Source organism: Sinocyclocheilus anshuiensis, unplaced genomic scaffold, assembly GCF_001515605.1.
Source record: "Sinocyclocheilus anshuiensis isolate Anshui unplaced genomic scaffold, SAMN03320099.WGS_v1.1 scaffold207, whole genome shotgun sequence".
Taxonomy (NCBI): Eukaryota; Metazoa; Chordata; class Actinopteri; order Cypriniformes; family Cyprinidae; genus Sinocyclocheilus; species Sinocyclocheilus anshuiensis.
In genome coordinates this window covers 3,764,492-3,778,050 of record NW_015551045.1, presented here as the reverse complement: position 1 = coordinate 3,778,050, position 13,559 = coordinate 3,764,492, and the positions used below count along the sequence as shown (strand labels likewise).

General features: G+C 36.2%; 1 protein-coding gene across 1 annotated transcript in view; it reads right to left on the bottom strand.

Moving 5' to 3' along the window:
• LOC107661718 (rho GTPase-activating protein 26-like) overlaps positions 1 to 13,559 on the bottom strand; it is a 96,868-nt gene that overhangs the window by 49,187 nt on the left and 34,122 nt on the right. The window contains exons 2-8 of the mRNA XM_016451464.1: positions 9,355 to 9,450; positions 6,847 to 6,908; positions 3,930 to 4,001; positions 2,764 to 2,865; positions 2,398 to 2,508; positions 2,202 to 2,306; positions 1,141 to 1,270 (exon numbers count right to left, since the gene is read on the bottom strand). Coding sequence (XP_016306950.1) covers positions 1,141 to 1,270; positions 2,202 to 2,306; positions 2,398 to 2,508; positions 2,764 to 2,865; positions 3,930 to 4,001; positions 6,847 to 6,908; positions 9,355 to 9,450 — 678 coding nt within the window. The remainder of the gene's footprint in view (positions 1 to 1,140; positions 1,271 to 2,201; positions 2,307 to 2,397; positions 2,509 to 2,763; positions 2,866 to 3,929; positions 4,002 to 6,846; positions 6,909 to 9,354; positions 9,451 to 13,559) is intronic.

Sequence of the window (13,559 nt, the reverse complement as noted above, 5' to 3'; positions counted from 1 at the left end):
CCAGGCTCATTGCAAAAACATGCCTTTACATGTACTTACAAAAGAAAAAGAAGACAAAAAAAAAAAACATGAACACTGGTGGCAGTAAAACACCAAACACTTATATTCCTTTTCACACAAATTATGATTATAGGGCCAAAAAAAATCAGGTAATGAAGACTCATTTTCATTTGCAATTTCTTTGCATAGCCCTTTGCTATCACCTTAAAATACCTTTACCATAGTGCATGATTTGTAAACCAATAAATTTTTTAATGGACATCACATATTCAGCTCTCTGTGTATGGATTTTCTGCTGTAGTAAACTTGCTCGGTAGCTCACCTGGTACACCAGTGCACTTGCAATGCGTAGCACTCAGCTATAAGTCTCATGAAACATGGTTCGATAAAAAAGCTCAAAACAGTGTAAAAACATGGTAAAATGAGAAAAAGAAAACTTTCTTTCTTTAACACCAACGGTTTGGTTCAGGGTAGGATTTAGTGAAGGGAGCATGTTACTTTTAAAGGCAATCGAGCATTAACCTTTCAGCGCCGCAGACAGGACTTTTAATTTATGAACTGCTATGATACACAGTTGGCACAGTAACATTTATCTGTTTGGTGAAAACTGAACATGCTTTATTTTCATAGACATGAAGCACTGTGGATAGTAAAGCAATGCAATCATATAAAAATAACAATAGCCTAGGAAAATAAGATAACTGACTTAGAGTCAGTAATAAGTATAAAATACATTACAGTTTAGGTGTACTGCTAAATATTCGTTTGAGAATGCAGGGAGAATAATGATGTTTAACGACGTCAATCTCAATGCTTCATGGTAGTGGGGATACCAAGCTGATTTGCCGCAATTTTTGTGTCCATGTGAACAGAGACTTCTCTGAATGTTGGCTTGCCATTTAGGATTGTGGGTACACACACACATTTTATTATTTTATTTGGATCCAAAAGACAAGCAAAGAAAACGGAATCCAAATACCCTGGGAAGTCATTTTGCATGATGACAGGTAAACATGGCTCACATGCATTCAAAAATTATTTTACTTACAAACACACAAATCATCACACACCCTCTACAGTGGCCAGTGTGATCAGTTGTGTCTTAGAAATCAGAGAAAAGCCCTAAACTTTTCAACTTACGTTTCTCTTGCACAAACAAGTATCCCTCCATTGTGTTCGGACTGATGCTCTTATGTTCGTCCGGGTTTTCCTTCATCTTCTTCATCAAGCATTCCACCTCTGAACGAGTGCTCTCGAACCGGTTCCGCGTCTGAAACACGACAAAGACAATTTAAGGAGAAGGTGAATGTTCAAAAAGATATGAAGATTCAAGAATGCTTGTGAAAACCTGCCACTGTAACAAAAAAAAAAAAAACTCTGCAATGCAAAATACATTAAACTACTGCACTCCTTACATATAACAGATCATTGACCAGGCTCATTGTGAAGTGGCTAGTTTTATGGCAGTTGTTATTTGCAATGCATTTTGGCAAACTAACTGCACCTGTCAGGTACTGGGTTTGAACAAACTCCAGCAAACTCCTGTAGTGATTTGGCTTTGAAAGGGTTTGGTACACTCATCCGTAACTAAAAGATTGGACTTCACTCCAAACAAGACATGATGATTTACTTGCAATTTTCTTAGAGGTGCAGTATGCAATATTGACAGCTAGTGGTTGAAATAGGTACTGCAGTGCCCTCCTCCTCAGACTGGACACTCACGCAGGTTGTCATGCACAGGAACAAGCGCAATTCACAATGGAAGGTGATGAATATCTGTGTTTTAATATGCTTCTGGTCATAGAGCTTTTTGGGTGGATGCTTTTTAGATCGGGTAGAGTCTGTGATCTCTGACCCAGTTTGTCTGCTTGCTTCTATGGCTGCAGTATGCTGTGTTTTCCGCCATCTGGAAACCCAGTGTGTCAAAATACTATTGGGTAAACTGGCAGTGGGCGGAATCACACAGACCAGAAACAGACATTCTGACACGGAACACACATTTCAAAGCAGAATTGTAGCATTGTTATTCAGAGAAACAGGTATGTGAACTTAGCATGTTTCCTAAATATCTGCAACTGTATTATGTGTTTATGCTTTAGTACAGTACAGTCAAAAAACACATACAGACTACTAATTCTGCTCTCCTAATTTGTAACATCAGCATCTACTGTATGAGGGTCTGTTGTAAGAAATGCACTCACATTCTGAATGCTGATTGTGAGGTCTGTCTTGAAATGGTTGAAGTCTTTGGCCAGTTCGTACCCATGATGATAATATGTAAACAGACCCTGTAGAAAAGCCAGCAACTACACACAAAAAAGAGCCATCAGTAAAGACTGAATAATGTAATGTAATGTAATATAAAAAGAATGACATGAAAATGTGATGAAGTTTTACCGGCTCCACAAACTCAAACATCTTCCTCTCCTGAACTTCCTGCACTTTGAAGACGTATTCCAGCGAGACCTCATAGAAGTGCTGCCTTACTATGTCCACCTGGTTATCCGCCTGGGTAGATTTGATTAAAAAAAAAAAGACAAATATCCATCAAATCAAACTGGGGGTTTGTAGCTTTTAGTTCATGTCTACAATGGCAAACCAAATGCTTTTGCTTTTACAAATGAAGCCAAGCCTTTCAATATATCTGCCCGCAGTTTACTGTTTCATAGGAAGTCAAACCAGACGATTGCTAGTCTTAAAGTGCAACCACATGCAAAATGGTATTTTAGTCTCAAGTAAAACGGCATTAATAGCAGAACATACTTCGTGAAGATGTGCTTCCTTTTTCTTTGCAGACAGACTGAGGTGTTTCTCCAACACTGTGCAGTACTTCTCTGTGTCTTTATCATATTTCTTTTTGGCCTCCTGTGGGATAAAAATGCAAACTCTGACTGACAAAAGCTGAACAAACAAACAAGCTGAAATGTTATATGTAGAGATTTGCATGTATGTATGTATACATCCATATTCATTTTAAACTGGAAATACAGTACTTAACATTTTTAAAGCAGTTACAGTGGGTAGTTTCACACACATAAAATTAAACTTTATCAAGTAGTGTGTTTGAGAGTGGATGCTGAAGCTCTCATACCATCACCATATATGCTTGCAAGTACATTCGACAGCAATATTTTAACCATTTTTCAAAAACAATATACTGTAAGTAATTACAAAATTACTTATACAGGTGTGCTAAAATCTTAAGTTCAACAAATTGCATTTAATATAAATTTAAACTCTAACACATTTTACTTTAATTGCAAATAACATGCAATTAAGTGTCCGAAAACATTACATTCAGATCCACACTTACGTACATTCTTTTAAAGTACACTATTTGTGTAATAAGTACTTTTAAGCGATGTGTACTTTACAAAGTGTACTTTACAATGGCTTATTCTTTGCTTTTCTGCTTTAATTTTCTTAAGGGCCTTGGCCTCTGAACTCCAGACACCTGTAAGTGTCTAATAACCAGATGCACATCCACAATAATGGACAAAAGCCACTGGGTGTGTGAGAGATGAATTAGTCATTAGGGAATCAAGCGGCATGCGTGAGCTGCAAATTGTTCCATTGTTAAAAAAAAATAAAAAAATAAACTTAAAATGAGGCATGCATTTGCTACATGTCAATTTAAACAGATTTATTGCATCTGTTTGTATTCATCATGAACAACATTACAATAAGTGTTTACACATCATAACCAACAGATGGCAGTGCTGTTTAAACAAGTTACAGCAGTTTCTTAGAAGCACTTTGATCTGTGATGGCTTGGCCCACATTTAATCTGCAGGTTTTGACTATGTAACATTAATCGTAAGTCACAAATACGCCTTCGAACAAGGTACTTCTTGATAACTGAAAACAATAAGCCTCTCTCTGCTATGAATATCATTACACAATAAAGCGATTTGAACTTCTGCTCTCACCTTTGCAGCTCCGATCTGCTCCTTCCTGAAACGCTCCAGTGGCGAGATCAACACATCATTGGCATTTTCAATCTGAGGAGACACAGGTCATAGAGTTCTTTTTACCATCTATCATCATCGTTTCCCCCCATTTATCATCATTGTTTGTCACCAATCTTTGCCACATATGTTTTGAGAACTGCTTACTCTCACTAAAAACGAAACGGATTAATATTTATATCCATTAAAGTTAACGTTAAATATCTAATTATATATATATTGAATCATCCCCCAGCCCTAGTACTGCTTTCATGTTAAAGCATTAAGACTTTATACTGTAGAAATGACAGTATGATTATTCATTTATGTATGTATTTATTTATTTAGTTTTGTCTGTGCATCACACATACGGCCACACAGATTGCTCTGGTAATTGTAGAAATTTAGAAATTTAACCTTTTTTTAGACGGATGGATGGATGGATGGATGGATGCAATCCAAACCAAACCAAAAGATACGATTATTCATAAAAGCTGCTTCACATTTTTAACACTTGAGTTACAAACAAAAGACTCGAAACAGTAATGAAATATAAGCATGACTGGATTGGCCATGTTTATAGCAGTTGCACATATTATAGACAGTGGCGGCTCGTCAGGGGAGGCACAGCTTCCCCATAATTTTGAGGTGAAAATGGGAGGAGGACGATTTAATGTTAATAAAATTCACAATTCATTTCAGTTCATGTCTCAGAATGTGTATTTTTTGTTTGTAATTTCACAGTTGTAATACCATAACGTGAAAGTGGCACTTTTCTATCGCAAATGTGCCGAATCTGCTGATGTAATTGCAACCGCTAAGTGATAGAGAAGGGTAGGGGGAGGCCAGGGGAGAGATGAGCTCTCGTGCCTCTGTTGTAGGGATATGCCGGTATCAAATTTTCATGTTGCGATTAATTGCTAATGCTTTTATCACGGTATACAGTATTATCGCGGTATTGAAATTTTGTTTTAAAAAAGTGCTGTCATTATACAGTATAACAGGTTTAATAACTTTTTTCTTATAACAAAAATAACTGAACATTTAAATGCAATAAAGCAATACAGAAAAATGTATAAAGCTAAAAGTTTCACACAGATTAAAGTGCAAAAGAACTATAAAGACCAATAGGTATCCCTTTACAATAAGACCTCATTAGTTAACCTTAGTTAATGCATTAACATTCACAATGAGCAATAGCTACATTTGCTACAGAAGTTATTCATTATTAGTTATTAAGTCTTAGTTCATGTTAGCTCATTAAATAACACAGTTGCAACTTTCGATTTTAACAACCTGTTATTAAATATTGGAATACCTAAGATTAATGAATGTTCAGAAGAATTTTTCATTGGTGGTTAAGCAAATAATAATAATAATAATCGGCAGGGATCCCAGACCAATACAATTAGTGTGCCTCCTCTATTTTAAAACCTACGAGCCGCCACTGCATATAGACACCTATTTTGGTGTGACCACACATTAGCAAACTGCAACTTTGCTTGGCAACCATAAACCACCTACCGTTACACAGTGTCTACATCAGACGTGTCAAAGTGAAATCACACATATGAGCTACAAAGCTTGTTTTCTGCTTCGTGTCAGATTTTGTCAATAACACCGGGGTATTAATGCTATAGCAGATTCTCTATCTCTTAGTTTTATTTAGTTTATTTAGTCCTCTTATTTTTATTTATTTTCTTGTTCACCGCTCAGGTTTCACTTTCACGTGGTGTGACCCTATGGGTGTGACGCTCTGCGTATTATCCGCTATCCCGCTCTATGCGTGTGCGCTCCGCTCAGTTGCTCCACTCGTGCGAATCGGAACAGCAAAGTCCACTCAAAAATTGAGCCGACAGGAAACATCGATGTAGTCCAGTATTTTTTCTGTCTGCAATACTGAATGTTTTGATTCATTGACTGAATGAATACAAAATGTTACTGTGTTGTAACAAGGTGTGGTATATGGGTAACTCTAGTAACGCTGCCCTCTCATTAATTGATCTGCTAACCGCTATGTTATGCTCGCGTGTTCTGATAATAATAGCTTTCTAGGACTAAACATTATTTGGATAATTGGTAAAAAGAAAAAAGAAAAAAGAGTTAAATATTTTAGCCCTACTCCCAAGACCAAATACATTAACATTGTCATGTACATTACCATGCCAATCCCCCCGAGAGTTGTCATGACAGAACTATAAACATCTTCTATGTAAAATATCTTATTCAGAACAATACTAAATAAAAAATAACATGCATTTTGTATGATCCCTCTTATTTTTGGTAAAATAATGAACATTTTGCAGATTCTGCAAGGTGTATGTAAACTTTTGACAACAAATACAAAGTTCTGTCATGAAACTCTAGATGACGCAGTCTGATAGGTCTAACTTAATCTGACATAATGACATCATTCACAAGCCGCAACTGATTGGTTATTTTCGTATCAGCAGCCAATGAGCTTGCAGCTCAACATTCAAATACTCGGCTAGTGCTTGCTATAGCAGTTGCAGTGCACTTTAGAAACCCTCCACCTTCCCCAGCTCCACCTGTATAGATTTGCTACGAAATAATTTAATGCATGTTACTGTATATTAAGGGTTATTCATATATGTAATATGTGCAGCAGCAGCAAGTCACGGTACTTGCCCTGCCGCAGCATCAGCATCAGCATCAGCGTAGCAGATCTATTCCACCAAGACCACACACAATAACATTGTCATGTATATTACTATGCTAAACTCTCATGACAGAACTGTATATCATCATACTGTCTAACTCAGGAAATGAAAGACATGGGAGCAACTTTCATTTTTAGTGAACTATTCCTTTTAACTATTAGTTATAAACATAATGATAATGAAACTGATGATGGTGAAGATGAAAAAAACCTGCTGACCATTCGTGTCCTCTCATCTTCCAGGTTCTGTAAGACTCCAGCAAACTCCTGAAGTGATTTGGCTTTGAAAGAAAAGAAATAAGACTGGTGATCACACACAGCATCTTGACCACATTAGCTTAATTTACATCTTCAAGCAGTGAAGTCAGACATTTGTCATTTTATAATTCACCACGGACAGCCTGAAAATTCAAGTAAGAAATGGTTATTCAAACCCGAGCCAAGAGCAACACTTTCCACAGCACAACTCAGCAAAATTGTGCAATCAGAATTGTGTTTAACATACGTAAGTCTGTGTGACAACCATTAGAATGTGACAACACAGAGCTAGCTTGTTTAGCACTCTTACAAAAAAAACACAAAAAAAAAACAGTGGCCAAATACCAACTTCAACTACCAACTGCAAAGACTGTGTTTAACACCTACAAATAAAAAAAATGTAAATCTAGGCGAGGAAAAAAAAAAAAAAACTGTGATGTGTTGGGAAAAAAAATGTCAAAGTGTTGGGTCTTGTGCAACATACTTTTTTTTTTTTTACTTTAGCATACTTTTAAAAAGAGCACTTACTACAAAAATAATATACTTTAAAATAATATACTAATATGTGGACTGAGTGTAATGTTTTCAGACACTTAATTACATGTTATCTAATGAATATGTATTATAGTTTAAATATATATTAAATGCAATTAGTTGAACTTAAGACTGCCTTTTGACCCATTTAAGTACGACTAAAGTATATCTTTATATGCAATTGTACAATTCTGTTTGAAATATAATTAAAGTGTACTGTTGAATGTACCGACAAGCATTTATGGTAAACTAAACTATACTTTAATGTCATGTATCTAAATTGCAATTACACATTTGTATATTAAAGCTGTATTTGATATTACAACTCTAAATGTAATATCAGATAACACACTACAGTTAAAAATCTAATTAGGTAATTTACATGTGCTATATTATGTAAGTCAACACATTAAAACAAGTGTACTTTAAAACATGACATGATTATTAAAACAATGATTTAAAATGTACTTTAAAGTTAAATTTTTATTTTGACAATTACAATGTGTCTTTTTAAAAGTCTGTGTTAAGAAAGGCATGACATTGTACTAATTTGAAGTAGTCTTATTTCATTAATATTGTATTATCTGCAAGTGCAGTACTTTAAATGTATATTTAAGGTTTGAAGATGACTACTTCTTTAGCGTTGTATTAGGGTGCTGCTATGCAAAGTCCAATTATATTAAGGCCATTATATACAACTGACAGTTTTGAAAAGGCAAATACTCTAAACATGTGCAAACGTAATGGCGATTCCACTGCTTAGCACTAGTATTTCTATCATAACTAAAGCAGCAAACTCATCAAACCTCTCAAGATACCCAACCTCAGACATACAGTGGATGCATTACTACGAAAACTTCCAGATGTAATACAGTTTTCATGTTCAACCTCATAAGGTCAACAGAAAGTAAGTAAGGCCATGTCCACACGTACACGGGTATTTTTATAAACAGAGTTTTTCCTTCTTCCATTTTTAAAAACATCTCCGTCCACATGAAAACGCAAACGCATGCTATGAAGCACTGTCAAGAGCATGCCAAACCAACAGGTGGCGATATAATCTCAACCGGAAAGCCATGTTGGCCAATCAGAAGCCTGAAAAAGTCTCCTGTAGGCGGAGATAACAGCGCAGGCGCCGACGTCACAAGCCAAAATCTCCGGTTTCGCTGTCTACACGATAACACTGCAACCAAGTTTTCAAGTTTTTGAAAATCTTCACCCTGGCAGGTGTTTTCAAAAATGTTCGGTTTCAGTGACCTGGTGCTGCATTTGCGTGTGGACGAACGACCTAACCGCGTAGAAAAAGCTGCGGTTTTAAAAAAATAACCGCGTTCGTGTGGACAGGGCCTAAGACTAAAGGACTGCAAGGCTGCAACTGAAGATGAGATCAGAATAAAGGCAAGTCAGTACATGTTCCTTCTTCAGATTCAGCCAAGCAGAATTTCAGCAAGTTTCCATGTAAGGTGCCAGGACTTACAGAAAGCCACAAAAATTCCCACAGGTTCCAACACTTACGCCTTTGATGCCACACCATCAAGAGGAATTATGGCAAATACACATAAGTTGAGCTGAAACCTTGGTGTAATTGTGGCATAGTAGGGGCTCAATGAAACGGTCGTTGTGGACGGCACTCAGTAAAACCTGTCTTTTTGAGTTAAAAGCTTGTAATGAATACATTGTGTAAGACCTTGAGTGGGATCAGATGGCCATGGATCAATTTGTACTCAACCGATGCCCTTCACAGAAACAATGAAGAAACTACTTTAAAGTTGAGTTCAAATGCTTTCTACGAATGTCATTTGTATGACAGCATACAATGAATAACGCTTTGGGGTTTAAAACTGTAGTATAATCTTGAGGATACTTTTTGTTTCTTGCATAATACACTGACTAAGGAACAACAAACATTCAAAAGAAACAATGTTATGATCTTACCAATGCATATCTCATCATCTGTTTCTGCATCGCCAATGCACTGGAATTTAAACTCGTTCAGTGACTCTGCAAACTTTCTCTTCGCAGTGGACAAATCTGTAAAAGATGTGACGAGATGTGTTAAAATTTCTCTGACGAGAATAGCACAAGGTGACAAAACCACAATGTTTTAAGCCAGGAAGCGAGAGAACATGTACTGCACTTTGGAAACTTTGTGGTGTCTGGGTCTTTCAAGACATGCGACTGACAAAGTGAGTAAGACTTCAGTGAGGGAACGAGAAAAAGAGACTGCGAGGGGGAAAATCGTCCAAAAGAGAAAGCTAAGCAGAGACAGAATGAGCCCAGAAGTCCCTAAAAATAAACACTGTTTGTCATGGAATGAGAATTTGGCTGGTCAGATCAGATTATAAATCGAAGGCAGACCCCTTGGTTTCAGATTGCCATAACTTTGGAAAAAATGTTCTTCAGAATAACAAACAAATTTGAAAAAACTTGCACAAAAATGAGCCGAGCTGGATGTCAACCTCAGTAGCACTTTTTAGTTTGAGGTAAATTGCATATACTGTACTTTAATAGGAATTCATTATATTTGAAAACCGCAAACCAGTTCTATAGACTCTATATCTATACAAATCATATGATTGTTTAATCATTAAGATCAGCTGAATTAAATGATAGATAAACTGAATGGGAAGAGATGCAATTTAATAGTTTGAAAGTAATAACATTATGAAATCACTGTGATTAAAAATAATTTTTTCCACTTTAGTTTAGGGACCAATTCTCACTTTTAACTGGTTGCTTATTAGTATGCATATTACTAGCATATTGTCTGTTATTAGTACTTATAAAGCACATATTAATGTCTTATTCTGACCATACTTAGATCCCTTAGTCCTACCCCATACCTAAACTTACCTTACTAACTATTAATAAGGAGCAAATTAGGAGTTTATTGAGGCAAACATTGTAGTTAATAGTTAGTTAATAGTCAGAACTGGTCCCAAAACTAAAGTGTGACCAAAAATGTATATAGATGAAACACGCATTATGTGTAGTGGAAAGGATACTTTGTAATTTTGTGTATTGTACTAACAATTGAAAATATGCTGAAATGCTTGAAAAAAACGTTATCTGACTTGTACTAAAAGTTTTGAAAATGTACTACTAACTTGTACTACAAAAATACTACTACTACTCCTAATAATAATAATAATAATAATGTAAAATTCCTAGAGCTCTGTTAAGGAAATTGGCATAGCAGCTCTTTTGAGTAAAAGTATCACTCACAGCGATATGAACCAAACATTCTGTATTTGACTGTCAAAGTGTCAAAATCAAAAGCACATTTTGGGCAAACTGTGTGTAAACTCTCTCCAATACAAATGACACAAGTGATACAATTGATAATCAACTCAAGGGCAAGTTTGCCAGTAACAAATACATTATTCTTTTCTCAGGACATGCATTTACTTATTGTGAAACATATTGACCCAGTTCTTCATGGAAAGAAATATGATTCTGTTTGGCAATGACTTGCTTTGGCTTAAGCAGGTTACAAGACATTTTACAATGCATGAACAAAACTGTAAAATAGTTAAACATGCAACAATCTCTACTAACAAAATTCATACCAGTTAATTTATGACCGTTAATTTAATTTATCAATAGCATATTAGTTTTTGCTTTGGTATCAATAATCATTTAATTTTACTTGAGTATTGGGATCGACTGCTAATATTTGGGTAAAGTGACAACCCTACTTCCCAACAAGTAGCCTATCAATTTGTTATCTACGGACGCAGTTATTTTAGCACTCGGAAATCCAAGAATTGATATTTAATTAGTGACCAGCGCTAAAAATAAGCAGCTTCTGTTGACATCCACATTCGTCAACATGCGCTCTAAGAACACAGAATTCCCCAAAATGTTTCTCTTCCAGTGTCCTCTGCTTCCTGCCTTCTGCCCGGCAACACAGTGGTGCCGTCCAAGGAAGGAATGCACACATACAGTTGTATATGCATGCACAAACACTCACAAATACAAGCCAACGGGAAATCAAATAAAAAGATACAGCATTTTTCTTTCCTAAGGCTCCAGTGGACATCTGAGCTTTAGTTAACATGTCTGCAAAGTAAATTTCCTTTACTTTTTAGAGGCTTTTCTAAGCTAAAATAACCATTGTCATGTCAGAAAAGGTCAATTGAATTTTCTGATATTATCAGAGACTTCTTATAGACCTCTCTATGATGTAGAACCAAATAACCTTGTCATTTGACTAAAACTATGATGTGAATGTCACCAAGAAATGTCTGGGTTATTTTTACACTAGTATACATCTGTAAAGCTATGGAAGCCTGTTTCCAACACGGAAAAAAAAGTGACTTTTTATATCACAATTCTGACTTTTTCCTCTGAATTTTGACACATAAATTCACTATTGCGAGTTCTTGGCCGCTATTTTAACGATCTAAGCGCATGGTCTAAAGCGCACGGCGCAATTGTGCTTAGGGCGTGTCCGAATCCACTTTTGCTAGTTTAAGTACGGGAAAAATGGTCGGCGCGCCCAGCGCATGGTCTAAAAGAAGATACTACGTCTGCTTTTGAAGAAATTGATATAGCACAATTTTGGAAGAAATAGTACAGCACCTTAAATCGTCAACCTGCTATCTTGACACACTTCCCACATATTTTTTCAAAAGGGTGCTTAACTGTTTGGAAGCAGATCTCTTAGAAGTGGTGAACGCCTCACTTCTTTCTGGGACGTTTCCAAACTCCCTGAAAACTGCAGTTGTTAAACCCCTTCTGAAAAAAAGCAATCTTGATAATACCATATTGAACAACGGGTGTGTTTTGGGCGTAACGTGCCATAAACCAATCAGAGTCTCATCTCCCATTCCCTTTAAAAGCCAGCTGCGCTCGTGCCATGGCGGATTCGCTATTTACATGGCGGAATTTACAAGCGGAAAAATTAAACGCTTCTCTAGTGAGGGAACGGATCTGCTCGTGCGCGTAATTCTGTTACATGCAAAGACTATCCATTATGACATGTAGGCATTTTTATATTTATGTACACAATAATAATCTTTTACATTTTAATCATTTTAATTTTTTTAAATGTTTGTGTGCTGCTGTATGTGTAATAAGCAAAGTGTACGTGCGTTGTGCACCCGCCTATAGGCGCATATTACTAACGCAATCTTTAAATAACAAAAAATAATAATAATATTGCGCCAGACTTTAGACCAGGTTTTTTTTGGTCAATGGCGCAGTCTATTTCAGTTGCCACAAGAAAACTCAAAATCGCACTACAATGTGCCTGAACACACTTCGTTTTCCGACCAGCATGCCCATGGGCGCACAAATGGGCACAAATGCATTTGCTATTTAAACAACATGGCGCAGGACGTGAAATGACAACTGCGTTGGGCTGAAACTAGCAAAAAACACTTGCGTCGTGCCTGGCGCCGCATTGTACCGGGTATTTGATAGGGCCCCTAAAGTCAAATTATGAGGAAAAAAATACTATTTTCTTACAATCGTGAGTTTATAGCTCACAATTCTCACTTTTTAACTCACAATTGCATGTAACGTAGAATTGCGACTGTATTTCTCAGAATGTGACTTTATATCACGCAATTCTGACTTTGTAACTTGAAATTTTGAGTTTACATCACGGAACTCTGAGAATAAATTCAGAAATTAAATTAAAACTTTAATCACAGAAGAGGTGTATTCAATTGCCTGTATGTATGAATAGCCACCCAATCTTTTAATTAATTAATTAATTTATTTAAATATTGTTTTTTATTTTTATTATTTTTTTTACATTACTTAAAGCTGCAGTCCATAACTTTTTTTTGGTTAAAAATGATCCAAATTCAATATTTGAGCAAGTACATAACCAGCCAGTGTTCAAAACTATCGCCTTACTTTAGCCCGATTCACAACGGTTAGCTTATAATAATGTTCAAGCATGCTGCTGCGTCATTACGTCACTTCTGTAAACATAAAGAAGTTGTCCCAGCTACTAGGTTGTCGCATGTGAGGATCCTGCAGGTGGCCGATCGCTTATAGCCTTTTCTCACAGCAGCTGGAATAATTAAATGTCAAAAAATCATTTTGATGGCGGATTGTAATCCAGAAAGGATTATATGAAACACATGTGAATGAAATTAAATTATATTCCAGTTTTAAATGTGCTT